Genomic DNA, 16718 nt, shown 5'->3' with positions numbered 1-16718 from the left:
GGCAGCCATTCATTGAGTTTGACTCGATATATCTGGGGTTAAAAAAAAACAAATCATCACATCATATTTCAGGCAGAATACTGCCTTAGGTTTGAGCCATAATTCCTCTTTGTATCTGACTATGATACTAATGAAAGAATATTTAAAATAATTGATTCATTATCCATTGCTTAGTCTTGTAAAACTATCATCAGGATGTATGGGAGACAGTGAGAGACCTCAGTCTCTGTGTGGACACGTTGCCAGTCGCAGGTGGAGCCATTTTGAATAGTATTTAGACTGCGAAAGGAAAGCCACACAAGCAAGGTGAGACGCCTCAAACTCAAGTACTGATGGAGAGATTGGAACACGGGAAATGTTGCCAAAGTTAGCAACACATGTCAAAAAAGAAGAAGATATCAGAGTTGCATCAGTTGAACTTGGTGACTAGCTCCCGATGAACTGAATCAAAACTAACTCCAAGACACATCAACAGCCATCAGAGTTGCCCACCCAAGAGAGCGCTCCTCCTCTGCATTAAAAGGGTCTGGTTGAGTGGTCAGGGTCAGGCATCTAGTGATGCCTCCCTGGTAGCAGACAAGGGAAAGAAAGGAAGCTGTCCATGAGTATGTTAAAGCACAAGAGTTTCAGGAGAAAGGGAAGCCCGGGCCTCTTTACATCGACTGCTGCCCCCACCACCTAGCCTTATGGCAGTGCAGAGGATGCATGGATGAACGGATGGATGGATGGAAAAGCCACCAACAAGGGACATGGTAAGTAAAATGTGATACCAACCAACAGCTCGGAGCTAGAAACGGTTTAAAAAAAGTTGGCCCCTTCACGTCGTGACATTACCAAATGTACTCTAAAGTAAATCCTTATTTTGATGAACTTAACTAAGTAATAGGATCAGTCAGGGAAGAACAAATGCTTCTCTACGCCTTACTTAAATGATCTGGTCACCGCAATCTAATACCCCAATCTCCTTTTAATTCTAATTAAATGAGGGGTTTTTTTTTAAGAGAATGTGATAGGCCTTCTGCATTTTCCTGGTGAGGTGGAGTTGAGTGTACATGAATAAATGATGATGGCAGGCTCGGAGGGAGGCTGGGAGGCTTCTGCTTCTGTCTGCGCACACAAATGCTCAGTGTGCGGCTCCGAGCGCGCGCATTACCATTCCGAGCACGGTACCTCTGGTCAGGAATGGAGCCGGGTCGCTGACTGCTCTAGAGGAGGGGGGGTATGCGATGGCAGCAAGCTTTCAGTCAATCGGGATTAACTCGCACTGAGCTCTCCGGAGGAAAAAAAAAAAACAGTGAAAGCGATCCGAACATCTGGACGCGTATGAGAGGCGTTTCTCCTGAGAGGAGGCGCACCAGCCGAGCAGCAGCATCGCCGGGACCCTTCGCACTCTTCCCCCCCTTCTCTCGCTCGACAGGAAATCTGTGTCTCATTTCTGGATCGCCGCGGCTTCGTCCTTTATCTGATGGATTTCTTGAAGGACATCGGCGGCATCGCAGGCCGACACACGATCTAGTTTTTTTTTTTTTTTTTTCCAGTCGGGACACCTGAATTATCAAGTCGGTCCCGTTTGTGCTCCCGGGAGGAGATGAGAGCAATCGGCTTCGACTGGAGGCTTCATCTGCAAGGTAAATGCACTATTTCAGAGCCCATCCGATGGAATGTGGTGCATTTGAGCGAGTGTCGACCAAGAGCCGCATTGTGGACTTGAACTAGTTCCCTCAGCTGGCTTCGATTGCGATCAGGGTTGTGGCTGGAAGTCCAGGTCCTGCTCCGCAAGGTCAACAAAATCTCTTCAGCGAGATCATGACAGGCTTCACTGTGAGTCCAGGATGGATCCTTCACGCAGATGCAGGTGTGATGAAGTCTGATCCAGGACAACACTAATTGGACAGCGACTCTGTGTGTGTGTGTGTGTGTGTGTGTTGCCAGGTGACTGATGGTCTGGTGATTCACATGAAGATGGAGTGTAATGGTTATGTTAGTGAGCACATATCTTGTTATTCATGAGAGCCTGAGGCAGGACTGTAACTGCTCCAGCGGTGGATTTGGGCCCACGCCTCATTCAGCTGCCTCGATTTGCTCTTTCTTAATGCACGAATCACAGTATGTGATGACACCTGCACCTGACGGCAGAAGGTGTTGTGATCTCCCAGAGTCTGCCGACCCAAATTTAAGCTTGAAACACTAGAAACCCCGGACACTTACCATAAATTAGAAAGACAGCCATTGTCAAAGATCTAATTCTCGGACTGACTGAGGTTAAACGCTGAATCCGACAGAGGGAGAGTCGTGGCAGTGATTATGGAATTCATTTTAGCCGCCCTTGTTTCCTCGAATTTGTGGATTGTAACATGAAAAAAAAATCCCTTGTAACAGCGGGTTCAATTTCACAAGGATGGATTTAGTGCTTCCTTTCACTCTCCTCGCTGTGTATCTCTCGCAGGAGTTGGCAGATTTTGGCAAACAAATCATAGCCTCCACAGAAACACTCACTGAATGATGAGGAGTTTATTGGTATTTCCAAGAAGGACCCAGGGATTGCTTCCCTTGGAAGAAAATCCCCGGTCATCACAGATCAGACGCACATCACAACACACCTGCTGACAGTGATCAGCATTTAGATTTGCCTTCTACCTCACTGCAGAAGCTTTTTGTCCCCCACATTACAAAGAGTCTTACTGATAGACTGCACTTCCATGCATGCATTGAGGCTTCCTCGTGTGATCCAGTCAGCATGACGACAATATAACATGAGTTTACATGAGTGTATGCAGTACTGTTGGTCAACATCTTCAAGACACACTCACTGGCAAGTATATCAGTATATGATGCTAAAATTCATATGTACCAGTCATTATCCTCTGTGGATGGAAACTAGTGCCAAAGAAAGGTCTGAAATGACCTGGATTTGAACCCAGAAACTGCTTGCTGTGAGGCTGCAGTCCCAATAAGCGATTTAATTCAACCATTCTGTTTTTATTTTCAATAGTGAAGTGATACTTCTCAACATTAGCACATCAGCAAATGGGCCATTGATTTGATCTGGCACAAAAGTGACGTCTCTGTGTTGCCATGGCATCAAGGCTGTCACCCAAGAGTTATCACATTTAACATTGGCAGCTTCGCGAGGAAAAGGCAGTCGCAGCATATACCCGGCATTCACAAACACAGATGTGTTGGTTTCGAAAAGCCCTAACTGCATCACTGTTTGGTCAGGCTGTTTGGGCTTTGGGCTACAGGAGAGAGCTCCCGCACCAAATAGAATTTCACCTCGGCTCAGTCAAAATATGATCCGCTTCGGCAGATGTGGCAGCCCCATTTGGTGTCATAAAGCAGGGAGACTGAGGAGCTATTTCACTGCTTCGTCGATACCGCTTAACAGTCATGTTGGAGCATCAGTTTTCCTTTACACAACAGCGCTTATTTTTGGCAACAGCAGACGTCCAACTGCTTCGCTCTGAACGACCCAGGTGAGTTACTGCCGAGACGCTGCCACGTGACTCGGAGTCGACCCGCATGTAGGCGCGATAACTAGGCCTCATCTCATAACCTGATTCTCTACCCAGACAAGGATTGTATCCTTGTTATGTGAGCTCCAGCGTGAGTCTGAAAACATCCTTCCAGATCTGCAGCTGTGAGCAGCATGCTGCAGAAGGCTTGTCTTGGTGAATGATCCCCCCAGGACGGCTGTAGATATCCTCCACGCGAAACCATGGTTGCTGTTCCTGAACATCTGTTTCCATTGCCGAGGGTTGTTGAGTACTAACCTGCCTCTATTAAGCACCCACTTGTGAGTGCATGTAGGTGTGGGCCGTGAGCAGATGCCCCTTCTCCGGGGTAGAAAATGGCCATTTCACTGGCTGTACAGATCGAGCTAAACACAAGGTTGCCTGCCTTTTTTTTTTGTTTATCTGCAGCCCCCAGAATTTAACCCATTAACCTGAACAGCCCAACAGGGAGAGTAATGGTTTTCTAGCGCGCTGTGACATTTAAAGATGAAGCACATGATAGATGAGTGCATTGATTGATTATCTGCTTATTTGTTCATGTACCTGATGAGTGCAACCTGTTATGCAAATCTCCATGGGGCGACGATAATGAAATGCAAATTAGAGACATTGAAATAAATATCCTGTCTCACCAGAGAGGAGCTGTCCTCTTGGTGCTGTGGACAAACATTTCCAGGGTTTAGCGTTCTAAACCCCATTTGGTCTCATTTGGGGGACTTTTTAAGAAGCGGGTGGAGGTGGGTGGGGGGTGTGAGGGAGGACAAAAACATTCTCCACTGAGTGAATCAATATCAAATCTTCAGCACAATTCCAGTCTGGAAGTAGCAGGTCCTCTGTGCCTCATTGCACACCCAGAAGTCGTGCCACTGAGAGTAAGAGCGTTGTGGCACACGCCTCAGCTGTCCCTACTATGTTCCCAAGCGCACACCAACATTCCCACACTAATCTTTCACACAGGTTCCTCGGTGCTTGGAGTGATGCAGAAACTTTTCACACAAAATCCACGTTTGTTTTTTTTTAAATCACAATGACAGTTTTGTTTTTATTGCTTATTTATTTTACTATTATTATTTTAATTATTTTAAGTCAGACAAAATTCCATATATAGGGTCTATAAGAGGCAAAGGAAATATGAGTGCGATAGCTGGGTTTCCTCCAGCGCTTTAGCAGCAAAGGGCCAACCAAAGCACTGAACTGCTCCCTTGCCGTTTGTCAAGCAGGACTCCGGCTTCTAAGGTAGACCGCGAAAGATGTGCAATGTCCCTGTCCCTCCACATTTTAACTATAAAAACATAATATCCTCAGAGAAAGAAGGAGTAGCTCTATCATTCAGGACGACCACAGAGTAGATCCCCCACAGAAAGTGTGGGGGATCTACTCTGTGGAGAGAGTGTTGACTAGTGATAAGGTTTCATGGCAGTTTTGAAAGGTCAATGAGGCTTCATGAAACAGTGTCCTGGTTATCAGAGGCCACCAGATGGCGCTGTCTGCTGTAAAATGTTCAGAATTGAACAACTGATTCAATAAAATCTCATGTTAAGACCAAGCATACCATGGAAATTAAGACACTGCAATACTGTTTCATGATACTGTACCTCAGCCACCCATCACTAGTCTTGACTATGACATTGGAAGGAGACCTTCAGGAAGCTCCATGGTTCCTCCCTGTTATTGGAAGCTGGGGAAACGTTGGAGATATCAATATGAGGGGTGAGTATTAGAGACCGTTGATATTGCAGGGGATAAGTATTAACCGTAAGTGAGCGGCCACTTTGCAGTGACCCAGTCAGTTGGGAGTGCTCTGCCTTAGGCGTAGCTTTGAGAGCTGAACTGGCAGGCCTCCAGCCCAAACACCACGACGTGTTTTGGTCAATGTGTTGACAAACCGGTGAAATCTGGTGGCTAATTACCATCCCAGCGGGCTAGGTCTCTGCATATTTCATAACCAGGTGACGCACAACAGCAAAGTCTATTCAGCCATTGACATGATTTAGCAAAGGCTATTTTGGGACACATTTAATAATGTGGGACCAGTGATATCCCACACAGCTGCTGCTCCGTAGCCTATAAGCCTGACTCTCCGCGGTTGTAAAATGGGTCGAGGAAGACATTGACACATTGCTGCTTCATCAGCAGTATCCATGAAAATGTCATCCCCGGTGTACTCCCACCACTCATATCAGTCCTATTACAATTATATGGCATTTTAAGGTGACCTCTTTTCAGCCTCCTGAAGGGCCTGCGGTATATTTCACCAGGCTGTCAAAATATAAACTTTTCACAGCCCCACGTGGCTTCATGTGGGTCCCTCCCTGAACGATGTTTACTTTACTCAATGATATTCCATTTATTGTACTGTCAAGGTTATAACTCAGCAGGTTATAAGTCACATCTCAGGCGTGACAGAGGAATTTAAATCATGAAGGTGTTCGCAGCCAAGCCGAGGGACGAGTGTAGATATTGACAAATCTCCAAAAGCTAAATAATAATTCAGCACCATTGTTCACTAGACACTGTAGAACGGCGTTTTTCAACCGAGCTGCAGCGGCACACTAGTGTGCTGTCGGAAAATGATCCAGTTTCACCTCATGTGTCTGGAGATAGAGGTGGGCGATATGATGCCTGATGCCATGAAATCATGACAATGAGAGGGTGTTGAGGAGCAGCCAAGGTGAGGAGATCACATGGATTGGCTGACATCCTTTCTCTCCACTCTACTGTCGAGCTGCAGTGTGTTGATGCTCTGATCTGTCTGTCAGTCAAAGCAGCGCTGCTGTGGTGCGCAATGACTGTCTGCACCACAGAGCTAACTCTCACTCCAAAACTTTATTGAGACTCATGGACTGTCAGACAGAGTTTGCTTTGCTCAGTATTTGTCTGGAAACTCAGAAGTACAATAAAATCATGCAAAAGATAAGTGATAAAATGGAAACAGTCATTTACAGTAAGTAAATAAATAAATAAATCATGATATATTTTGCCATATTGCGTTGAAACAAATACATTTTTCTACAGTTTTTCTACAAATGAATAGGGATTTTGCACTTTGGCCCAGGTTCTTTTGGTGGTGTGCCTCGGGATTTTTTCAATAAACCAAGGGTGCCGTGGCTAGAAAAAGGTTGGCAAACACTGCTGTAGAATAGACAGATATTTCCTTCAGCGTGGAGTTGTGGTGCACCCTGGGGCCGGGGTTCATCTTCAACTGCGACGAACGATCCATATTAAGCTCTCAATATAATGGCGGCTAATGTCAGGATCTCGTGAACGTTCTGTGTGGTGCAGCAGTGGAATTGTGACCTGATCTTCCCTCTTCTGGGTCTATGGTGTGCCAGATTCCTGTCAAGGCCTCTGGATTCATCAAACAGAGCCTTTTATCCGCCATCTCACTTGTGTCATAAGCAAGAGTTGCAGCATAGAGAAAATCAATAGCGAGGAATAGCACATCCTCACAGAGGCACAGGGGCCATCACTCCTTCCTACTGGCGATACGATCTTGGAAGATATCAGTCTTATCCTGACGAATTCTAGGACTCATCCGATGCTTTAATCTCTCGACACACAAAAAGGGCTCCTGTTAAAAAGGAACGTGGTGACTCACAATTCCATTTTCATTCTTAAATCTGCAGGTAGCCGATTAGTTTCATGTATGACTGCACTTCAGTAATTGTTTGCTCAGATCTATAGAGTCTCTCAGGTGTGGACTCTATATCTTAACAGTGAGCTGGCAATGATATTATCTGGCAGAAGAAAAGACTCCCTACACGTAAAGAGGGGATTTCACAGAGCGTGTGTGTAATTCCCAGGCGATAATTTGATCGGAGATGATGAAAAACACAATGACAGATTGTCTCGGTGTGCTATCTAACTGCTAAACGCTTCACTCTATTTTGTTCTTTTGTATTCCAGGTATATTAACCTGACTGAAAAGCCAAATGGAGTCTCTGCTGATCTATCTGATCATCCTCAGTGTGGCTGTCAAGTCCCACAAAGTCCAGATCTGTCCCAAGCGCTGTGTTTGCCAAGTGCTCAACCCAAATCTGGCAACGCTGTGCGGCAAGAAGGGCCTGTTGTTTGTGCCTCCCAACATCGACAGGCACACTGTAGAAATGCGTCTGGGAGATAACTTTGTAACCAGCATAAAGCGTAAGGACTTCGCGAACATGACCAAACTGGTGGATCTGACGCTGTCCCGGAACACCATCGGCTCCATTGCCCCTCATGCCTTCAAAGACCTGGAGAATCTACGAGCGCTTCACCTTGACAACAATCGTCTCACTCGCATCACCAACGACACCTTCAGTGGCATGTCAAAACTGCACCACCTCATCCTTAACAACAACCAGCTCACCCATATCCATATCGGCGCCTTCAATGATCTGACAGCTTTGGAAGAGCTGGATTTGTCCTACAACAACTTGGAAGGGGCTCCTTGGGTAGCCATTCAGAGGATGTCCAGCCTGCACACCCTCAATCTGGACCACAACATGATCAGCTACATCCCTGAAGGCACGTTTTCTGGCCTGCAGAAGCTGAAAAGGTTGGATGTGACCTCCAACAAACTCCAGAAGCTTCCTCCAGATCCAGTTTTCCAGAGAGCAGGAGTGTTGGCAACCTCTGGGATCATGGGACCTACGTCTTTTGCTCTGAGCTTCGGAGGAAACCCCTTAAGGTGCAACTGCGAGCTGCTGTGGCTGCGGAGATTGCGAAGAGAGGATGACCTGGAGACATGTGCTTCACCGCAACACTTGGCTGGACGTTATTTCTGGACCGTTTCAGAAGAGGAATTCCTATGTGAGCCTCCTCTCATCACCAGGCACTCGCAGGTAAAAACCCAGGATAGAGGGCGACTTATTAAAGTTAGTATTCTTGAATTGAAAATTCGGTTCTGCCTCAACTATGACAAATTTTCAAGCCAGTGATTCACTGCTTCAGCCTTAAAAGTCTTATTTGTCTTGTGTGAGTCATTTTTGCCGACTCAGCGAAAAGATCAGTGTAAAGCATATTGGATTTTCTTCCAAAAAAAAAAAAAAAAAAAACACCACCTCTCGTGTCCCATGGAAACATCCTTGAAAAGAGGATTTCCACTTGTCATATGAATGAAGCTGTGTGCAGGTTGATGAAAACGCTGCAGCGAGGCTCTCATTACGCAGAGAAAGCTCCGGTGACTAAGCCGTGATTTCTGCACCCAAAACAAAATCTGATCAAAACCATGTCAAATAACAACCGCAATACCCACCAATTTATATTCAGCAAGCGCATATAAGGTAATTACACAAAACATGGCGCACTGACAGCCTCTCACTTGAATGTGCTGCTTTATTCATTCCGATGCAGTCCTAACCGATTCAGTTTGAAAACTGAAACTGAAGCATTTGGAGAGACGAGAACTATTTTGATATGAAGGAGTCACGTACAGAGACCGCCAGTACTTCAAAGATTAGTGAGATGGTAGCGGCTTTAACAAAATGTCCACTGTATGCCTGCATGGAATTTCTGAATCTTGTTTGTGAAGATGAAGCTATGGCCTCTGATCAGCTCTTTTCTCTGGCTGGAACTACAGTTTAAGCCGCTCCCATGCCATTTTTGGATTCATTTCTGTGATGCAGCCAGCCAGCATCAATTGCCGAGGCCTGTGATATAGTTTATGAGGAGAGCCCCTTGGTCTGGACAACCTTGCTGCAGTTTCTCATGCCTTTATCTGAACAGTTTCTCACGCAACAGGAATGGGGATCAGGGCAGGCGCCTCCTGGAACTTGTCAGTAAAATCTCAGCAATCTTTCTGCCATAACTCAAAGCAGAATTCATAATTTACCATTTGCTCGTGGCAGTTTTCTGGTTGGTGAAAAGTTCTTGCACCACACATTTCCAACCACATCCATATCTCCAATTCCCACCTTGTGTGTTTGTCTGGCTTGTCGGTTTCAATAGAAACATTAAAAACCTTGATGCCTGCATCAATATGGGTTTGATATGAACTTGCTTTCTGTTTATATGTTACTAATATCTGCTACCTCAAGAGGGGGCTGATATAATAACCTTTATAAATGCTCCTCTAGAGAGCAATGTTCTTAAGGTCCTATTATTATACAATATACTGCCCCGAAATAATGTTGCATTATCTCCTACAAACAGCTTGATGGTACAGAAAAAATCCTACCACTAACACTGCAAGGTTTGAAGCTCAATATTATAAGAGAAACTAGTTTAAACAACATCAAAAGATGTCTTTTTGTTTCGGCTTCTCCCTTCAGGGGTCGCCACAGTGAATCATCTTCCTCCATCTCACCCTGTCCTCTGCATCCTCTTCTCTCAAACCTACAATCCTCATGTCCTCCTTCACCACCTCCATCAATCTCCTCTTTGGCCTTCCTCTCCACCTTCTGCCTGGTAGTTCCAACCTCAACATCTTCTTCTTCTCTTTCTTCTCCTCCTTCTTCTTCTTGTGCTCCTCCTCCTTCTTCTTCTCCTTCTCCTCCACCTCCTCCTTTTTCTTCTCCTCCTCCTTATTCTTTGTTCTCTTTGGGCTTCTCCCTTCAGGGGTGGTCACAGCGGATCTCACCCTGTCCTCTGCTTCCTCTTCTCTCAAACCTACAGACTTCATGTCCTTCTTCACCACCTCCATAAATCTCCTCTTTGGCCTCCAACCTCAACATCTTCCTACCAATGTACTGTCTCTCTCTCTCCTCTATACATGTCCAAACCATCTCCATCTAGCTTCTCTGACTTTGTCTCCTAAACACCTGAGCACATGTGCTGTCCCTCTGATCCTATCCATCCTGCTCACTCCCAGAGAGAAGCTCAGCATCTTCATCTCTGCTACCTCCAGCTCTGCCTCCTGTCTTTTCCTCAGTGCCACTGCTTCCAAACCACACAACATTCCTGGCCTGACCACCCTGTTGTACACCCTCCTTTCCATCCTTGCCCACACCCTTTTGTCACATATCACCACTTTTCTCCAATGGCTCCATCCAGCCTGATCAAAAGACCAAAAAAATGACTTTTTTTTGGCACGATAAGGGACAGATAACCGAAGTGTTCAGCGTCACCACAATCTTTTTTGTATTCCAAAGGAGATGCAAGCCCTGGAGGGTCAGAGTGTGACTCTGCGCTGCAAGGCCAGAGGTGACCCAGATCCCATCATCCACTGGATTGCCCCCGATGGTCGGCTCATGTCCAACTCTTCCAGAGCCGCGGTGCACACGGATGGAACCCTGGACATCCTCATTAGCACCGTCAAGGACTCAGGTTTGTTTGTACACACTGGCTCTCCGTCGGATGCCAACAGAGTTGTTGTTTGCTTGTGTGGGCAGAAACTTATAGGACTGCAGTATTTGTTTACATCAGAGCTGCGGGACAAATATTGAGTCACACTGAACTGATGAATTCAGCTTCACTGGCAGTAGGATTTTCTATAGCATCACATAGAAAATCCAGCCAGAAACCATTAAACTATCAATGACGACATGCTCCCCAATTAACAAAATATGATAATTTGGAGTTAAAAAAAAACCTTTTCCGCCTCTGAAAGTAATCTCATTTGTGATTCACTGGCTCGTGTTTCACCTCCTCAGACTCCATCAACTTTCCCAGCAAACAGTTTCAGTGTAATTGTGCTGACAAGAGTAAAACAGAACCTCCTTAGGGGACGTAATAAAAAAAGAGCACCACATCAGAGAACTGCTGTCTTGCTCCTGCTGTTTGTTTTTTTTTTGTTTGTTTTTTTAGAGTGGCAACTGCTGTTATGAAGGACAGTACCGTAGCCATACACTTGAAGCCCACCTGGATGTTCCATCTTGTTTTGTTAATCCGTGTTGAGTGTCTAAACAAGTGTAAACAGGCTCAGACAAATTCTCAGCCTGAAGCTGCCCTTCTGAATTTCCTCTTCTGAGATGTTGAGCTTGTTTCCTCATATCGTCATGCTAAATTTAATGCCAGTTGGCAGGATACTTGTACTTAATGGACTTATATAAGTGTGCTAAAACTAAGCATATTACAGAAAAGCTATTTTAACTGCAGTGTTATATTCTTGGGAACAGCTTTGATACGTGTGGGCCACCTGGAGTATAGTGCTCGCTCTCGACACTGTAGTCTGTGCTGAGATGCTTATTTCACGGTGCAGGTTCCTTCACTTGTGTGGCCTCAAACCCAGCGGGCGAAGCTCAGGCCGGCGTGGATCTGGTCATCACGAAACTCCCTCATATCGCCAACAATACAATCGTGGAGCAGGAGCCCGACCCAGGATCATCAGATATTGCGACGGTCACCAAGACAGGGCCGGAGGCGGGAGGTGTGCCGTTGGGAAACGCCAAGACGAGCCAGGAAAAGAAAGTCGTGATCTCAGAGGCTACATCCACCTCAGCCATGGTCAACTTTAACTTTCAGAGGAGCATTCCAGGAATACGCATGTTCCAGATCCAGTATAATGGAAGCTATGACGATTCACTGGTCTATCGGTAAGAAAAATCTGTGTTTCTGCTTATGATAATACTATGACCAAACATGCAACTTACAACTTAAACTCATATATGCTGTTGGTATTTACTATCTTCCCCATTCAAGTCCTCCAGCCTCTCAAAGTATGCCTGCTCAGGTGACAACAGCAGCCTCACCTAACTCATGAGGTTTGGTTCTGGGCATGTCCCGAGAGAGCAAGCACTTTTACTTGTGATGCAAAACCACCAAATCACTCCAAAATACCACAGCTATTACCACATTAATGCATTTGACAACAAGATAAATTAGCATCCGTAGAGAAGAGAAATAAACAGCAGGCAGCTGCAGCTTTTGAGTGTCAAGCACATTTGTGGGGAAGACTTGAATGTACTGTAAGACACAATTACGGAGGCCAACATCATGTGGTGTCGTTGGTTATTTAAAGCATCCTCTGGGCTCATCAAAGTTTGATTTTATTTTTTATTGCAGATACACAACTTCAGCAATGGTTATTATGTACCATAAATTCTGGACTGTAGAGTGTGGTGGAATATTTGCTGCACCCGGTAAATTTAAGGAAAATAGATCTTGTTCATGCACAAGTTGCAGTGGTGCTGTCTGCACTGTACAAAGGTCAGTGGTGCACCCGGCTTAAAAATGCATGAGGATCACTTCTAGTTTTGAAAATGGGGTCCAGCATCGAGACTGAAACAAACTCCACAATGTTCTGAACTCGTATCATGAATTCCTCACATCTTTAATTTACATCAAAGCGCTCAAAATGCGTTGTTTTCGCCCACGTGTCCGAAGTTCCGCCACCACAGCCGGTCATAGCTGCTGCCACTCATCTCCAGTCCTCTAGGAGATCAGCTCTGTTGGCGGAGCTGCGGACACACGCTCAAAAACACAGCATTTTGAGCGCTTTAGGGTGAATAAAACACATCAGTTTTATGTGACAAAGCTCAAAATTTTAGCCTATAAAAATCCTTATATTGTCCGTGTAGTAGCGGCAGGGCTCAGGCTGTGAGAGAAAAGTACAGTCTATAGCAGTTTATAGCCCGGTAGTTACTGTATATGGCTGTAATTATAAGCAGAGGAAGGAACAGAACTACGACGCACAAAAATAAAGATCTCAATTTGAGGAAAATTATTGCACGTTTTTCGACACAACATGACCCCGGTCAGCATGTCGCTAACCTCTACAGCCCCGGCGGCGGATTGACTTTAAGACCTCGGATCGATATAAGTATAGATACAGTATATACATACCTTTAATGCTGGGCTATTACTAAGTGTATGCAACAAAAGCAGAGGAGTCAAAAAACGCCTGGACTCTGATTCTGCCTTTATAATCTCCCTAAGATGTGGGCCCGACTGTCTCCATGATCATATGCGGTGCCTGTTTATCCTGCCGGGAGGACTAATGCACTGTATTGGACTGATATTCTTGAACTCATAATCCCCTTTGCCGGAGTGCATCGTGTATTATGTGCCGAAGCTTGATAATGCTTGATCAACAGAATCAAAACAGAATGTCAGCACTAAGCCGAGAACTGATAGAAGGAGGGTAAAGGACTTTGCTGTTGTTTTACTAAAACCATCAGAGCCTTCATGTACGACTCTCTGGGAAACCGACGTGCCCAGAAGTCTTTGAGTTGTGCAAATAGAATAATTCAGGATCATAACACTAATAAACACTGAAGGAGTCCTCCTCTCCCGGCGGTTGAAAGCAAGTGTTTATCAATCGTGATGTTGGCAGGAACAAATCAAATGTCCCAAAAAATGACGCCTTGACGGACGTTCAATAGCCCAGTGGGAGATGAATAATAGCCGTGTCATTTTTCTCTCCAAAACAATAAGTAGTCTGACGTCTTCTACAGAATGATCCCGCCCACCAGCAAGAACATCATGGTCAACAACCTGGCTGCGGGGACGCAGTATGACCTGTGTGTCCTGGCCATATACGACGACCAGGTGACGGCGCTGACAGCCACCAGAGTGATCGGCTGTGTCCACTTCACCACGGAGCCACAGTACCTCAGATGCCATTTCATGCAGTCGCAGTTTCTTGGCGGCACCATTGTGGTTATCATCGGAGGCATAATTGTAGCCTCCGTGCTCGCCTTTATCATCTTCCTCATTGTGCGCTACCGGGTGTGTAACCAAGGCGATGTAGATAAGGTCAGTTTGGAGTGAATCCCTTTGTTCTGTTTGTGATTCATGTATCCCATGATAAAGTGCAACTGAGCAGCTGTCCTCAATCTTCCAGGCTCTGGAAATGGGGGATATGCGTTCCCTGAGCAGTGACGGACAGCTACAGGGATGTGGGATTCCAAAGTCGCTCTCCAAGCAGGTTCTGCGGCCAGAGAAGAATGACAAAGAATGTCTGCGAGTTGCCTTGCCGCCGCCAGAACCAGCCAAGCAGCGGCCGACGGTGGTGGTCGCCGCGACGAAGCCCACAGTTCCGGACTGCACTGTGTCTACCTCTGCAGCCAGCCACAGCTGGCACCCCGCCTCCCCAGGAGTTCTCAGACACAAACGCGCCGCTGCACCCGCAGAGGCGCACAGAGCCGAGGCGAGGGCAGATGTGGAATTTGACAACGTGAACCGGAATAACTCCTCCGACATTAAAGTGAGTGGCGCGGTTACACGGGGCCAACCCGCCAAATGGACTGCAGCCCCCAGGGGTCCGCGGCACCACCAGGTGTCTCGACAGTACATGACTGTGCCTACTGGGGGCGTAAGAGTGAACCGCAGACATTCTCTCAACGCAGACTCCTACATCGAGCGCTGCTACATGTCGTATCCAAAACCAGGAGCCAGCCTCCGCTCCAAGCGAAGCCTGTCAATGAGCGGAGAGCTGCCACAGCTAGAAAGCACAACAAACATTCGCCGGGCGAGGGACAAGCTCTCCAGGTCTGAGTGGCTTCTGGAGAGCACTTTATGATTTGGAGTTTACGACCTGCGCTCACTTGTTTTCCGGAATTGGATTTGTGGCCTGTTGCAGAGCAGGACGAGGATTCGATGCCTTGTGCTGAGGTTTTGCGTTTTCTCTGACGGGACCTGTAAGTAACCCTCATTATATTCGGAGGACGGGCAGGCATGGAACTTGGCGGGAGGTGTTGCACACTTGTTTTATAACTTCTTTAAAGGGGAAACTTTGAAAGGCACAACTAGATTATAAAAACTATACACTATGTACAGAGAATTGCTGGAGATATCGTATATCTCAGGACACCTGCAAGTAGTGTGGTGTGGAATGCAGTATCCTGAATGGACTGTATTATAAGAAAAAGAAAAAAGAAAAAAAATGATGGCACAGATGGTGACGTTGACCTATTCTTATTGCCTATTTAATGGTATACAATCTCATCTCCAAATGTACAGACAGCGACATGTCTTAATTCACTTGGAGAGGTTATGAATGTGCTTCACATCTCAGAGGTGTTGGAACAGAATGTAACAGACAGCACACGATCGTCTCCAGACGACATTTTAAGGCACAAAAAAAAAGGGGAAAAAAATGCAGCATTTTGTGGCACAACTTGACGCAGCCTAATACTGCCCTCCGGTCTGAATCAATAGAATTTTATCACGTAATTACATGAAGACTGGACTCCGATAGGATTCCTGTCACCGCGGCAATTGAACAAAAGCCAAGCGAGTGACAGGCGCGCGGGGTAATCCAATATTACGCGTGGATGAGATTCCGGGGCGTTCATTTCCGTCTTTTTTACTCGATGACCTTATCATGACAACCATTGTAAATGAACTTGTTGATGTAAGAGAGACGATGATCACACATGTGGAAGAACGTCAGCTCTTGATTTTGCTGTTGTTTCTGTTTGATGTTTACAAGTATCAATAAACCAGTAACGAAAGGGACAACATTATTTTCACTTTAATGTCTTTATCATCGAGTCAGACAGGTTTACATAAACAAGCTCTCCATAAATGGCCGACTTGATCTCCTGTTCTACTCATCCTTACAAGGCAAAGCTGCTTTTCGTGAACAAGCACTAGTAATCCGCAAGAGTAGTAACACCACAGTAATTACAGTTCAAGTAGATGCCAAAGGTAAAGGATGAGGATCACCACCTCAGTCTAAGGCTGTGGATCCAGAGGAGATCATCAATAGAATGTACAAAACTCATATTCTATGGACTCTTTAAGTAGAGCCACAGTTGTTTGGAACATGGGCCAATAAAAGTCGTCGCCCCAAATAGGGCAATGTGAGCCAAATCAGAGTTTTTAATAGGGTACAAGACAGTTAGGGGGCGAAGAAAGAGAATGCCGTGGCTTCAAACAAGAGCTAATTCTGATTCCTACTCCAAAATTGAGACCCAATCTCTTCCTATAGTTACAACTCCAGCCTGCCTCCGGTTAGTTCTGGGCTCATAACAACATCAGCCGCACACTCAGAGGACTGTAGAATATCATTTTAAATACAGAAAGAAGGCTGTTGTGAGCACTGTAATGAATTTAGAATTTCAGTAGCCATGCGGCAACGTAATCCTCCCTCCCTTTGAGCGGTGGACCTCTGCCAGATCTCTGCCCTGAGCCCCTGTGTTTGTTCAAAGAGAGGATGGGAGCGGATGATGAAAAGAAGCCATGATAGTCACCAGGGATGCCTTTGGTTTGCACATCTTAGCGCCTGGCTGACAGCATTGCAGCTGGGCCCCCTCCCTCCCCTCCCTCCGCTGCAGGAACCTGCAGAGGTTAAATACAATCGCCGGGGCAGGGATCAGTGCTCGACTAAATCTAACGTTACAC

At 45.9% G+C, this 16718-nt stretch overlaps 1 protein-coding gene across 2 annotated transcripts; it reads left to right on the top strand.

Moving 5' to 3' along the window:
* The first annotated feature begins 1145 nt into the window (after window positions 1-1145).
* lrfn5b (leucine rich repeat and fibronectin type III domain containing 5b) lies at window positions 1146-16718 on the top strand. 2 transcript variants are annotated; one of them, XM_053843800.1, is made up of 6 exons: window positions 1146-1628; window positions 7419-8335; window positions 10583-10757; window positions 11632-11965; window positions 13826-14126; window positions 14215-16717. In XM_053843800.1, the coding sequence occupies exons 2-6, from the start codon at window positions 7445-7447 to the stop codon at window positions 14890-14892; spliced, it is 2379 nt and encodes a 792-aa protein (XP_053699775.1). In that variant the 5' UTR covers window positions 1146-1628; window positions 7419-7444; the 3' UTR covers window positions 14893-16717. The 2 variants fall into 2 exon arrangements, with proteins under 2 accessions (XP_053699775.1, XP_053699776.1); XM_053843801.1 differs by lacking the exon at window positions 1146-1628 and adding an exon at window positions 1665-1855 and having other exon boundaries at window positions 14215-16718.

The sequence above is a fragment of the Synchiropus splendidus genome, chromosome 15 (assembly GCF_027744825.2).
Source record: "Synchiropus splendidus isolate RoL2022-P1 chromosome 15, RoL_Sspl_1.0, whole genome shotgun sequence".
In the NCBI taxonomy this organism is placed as follows: domain Eukaryota; kingdom Metazoa; phylum Chordata; class Actinopteri; order Syngnathiformes; family Callionymidae; genus Synchiropus; species Synchiropus splendidus.
The sequence above is the reverse complement of the archived record's forward strand: the minus strand, read 5'-3'. Positions and strand labels throughout refer to the sequence as shown.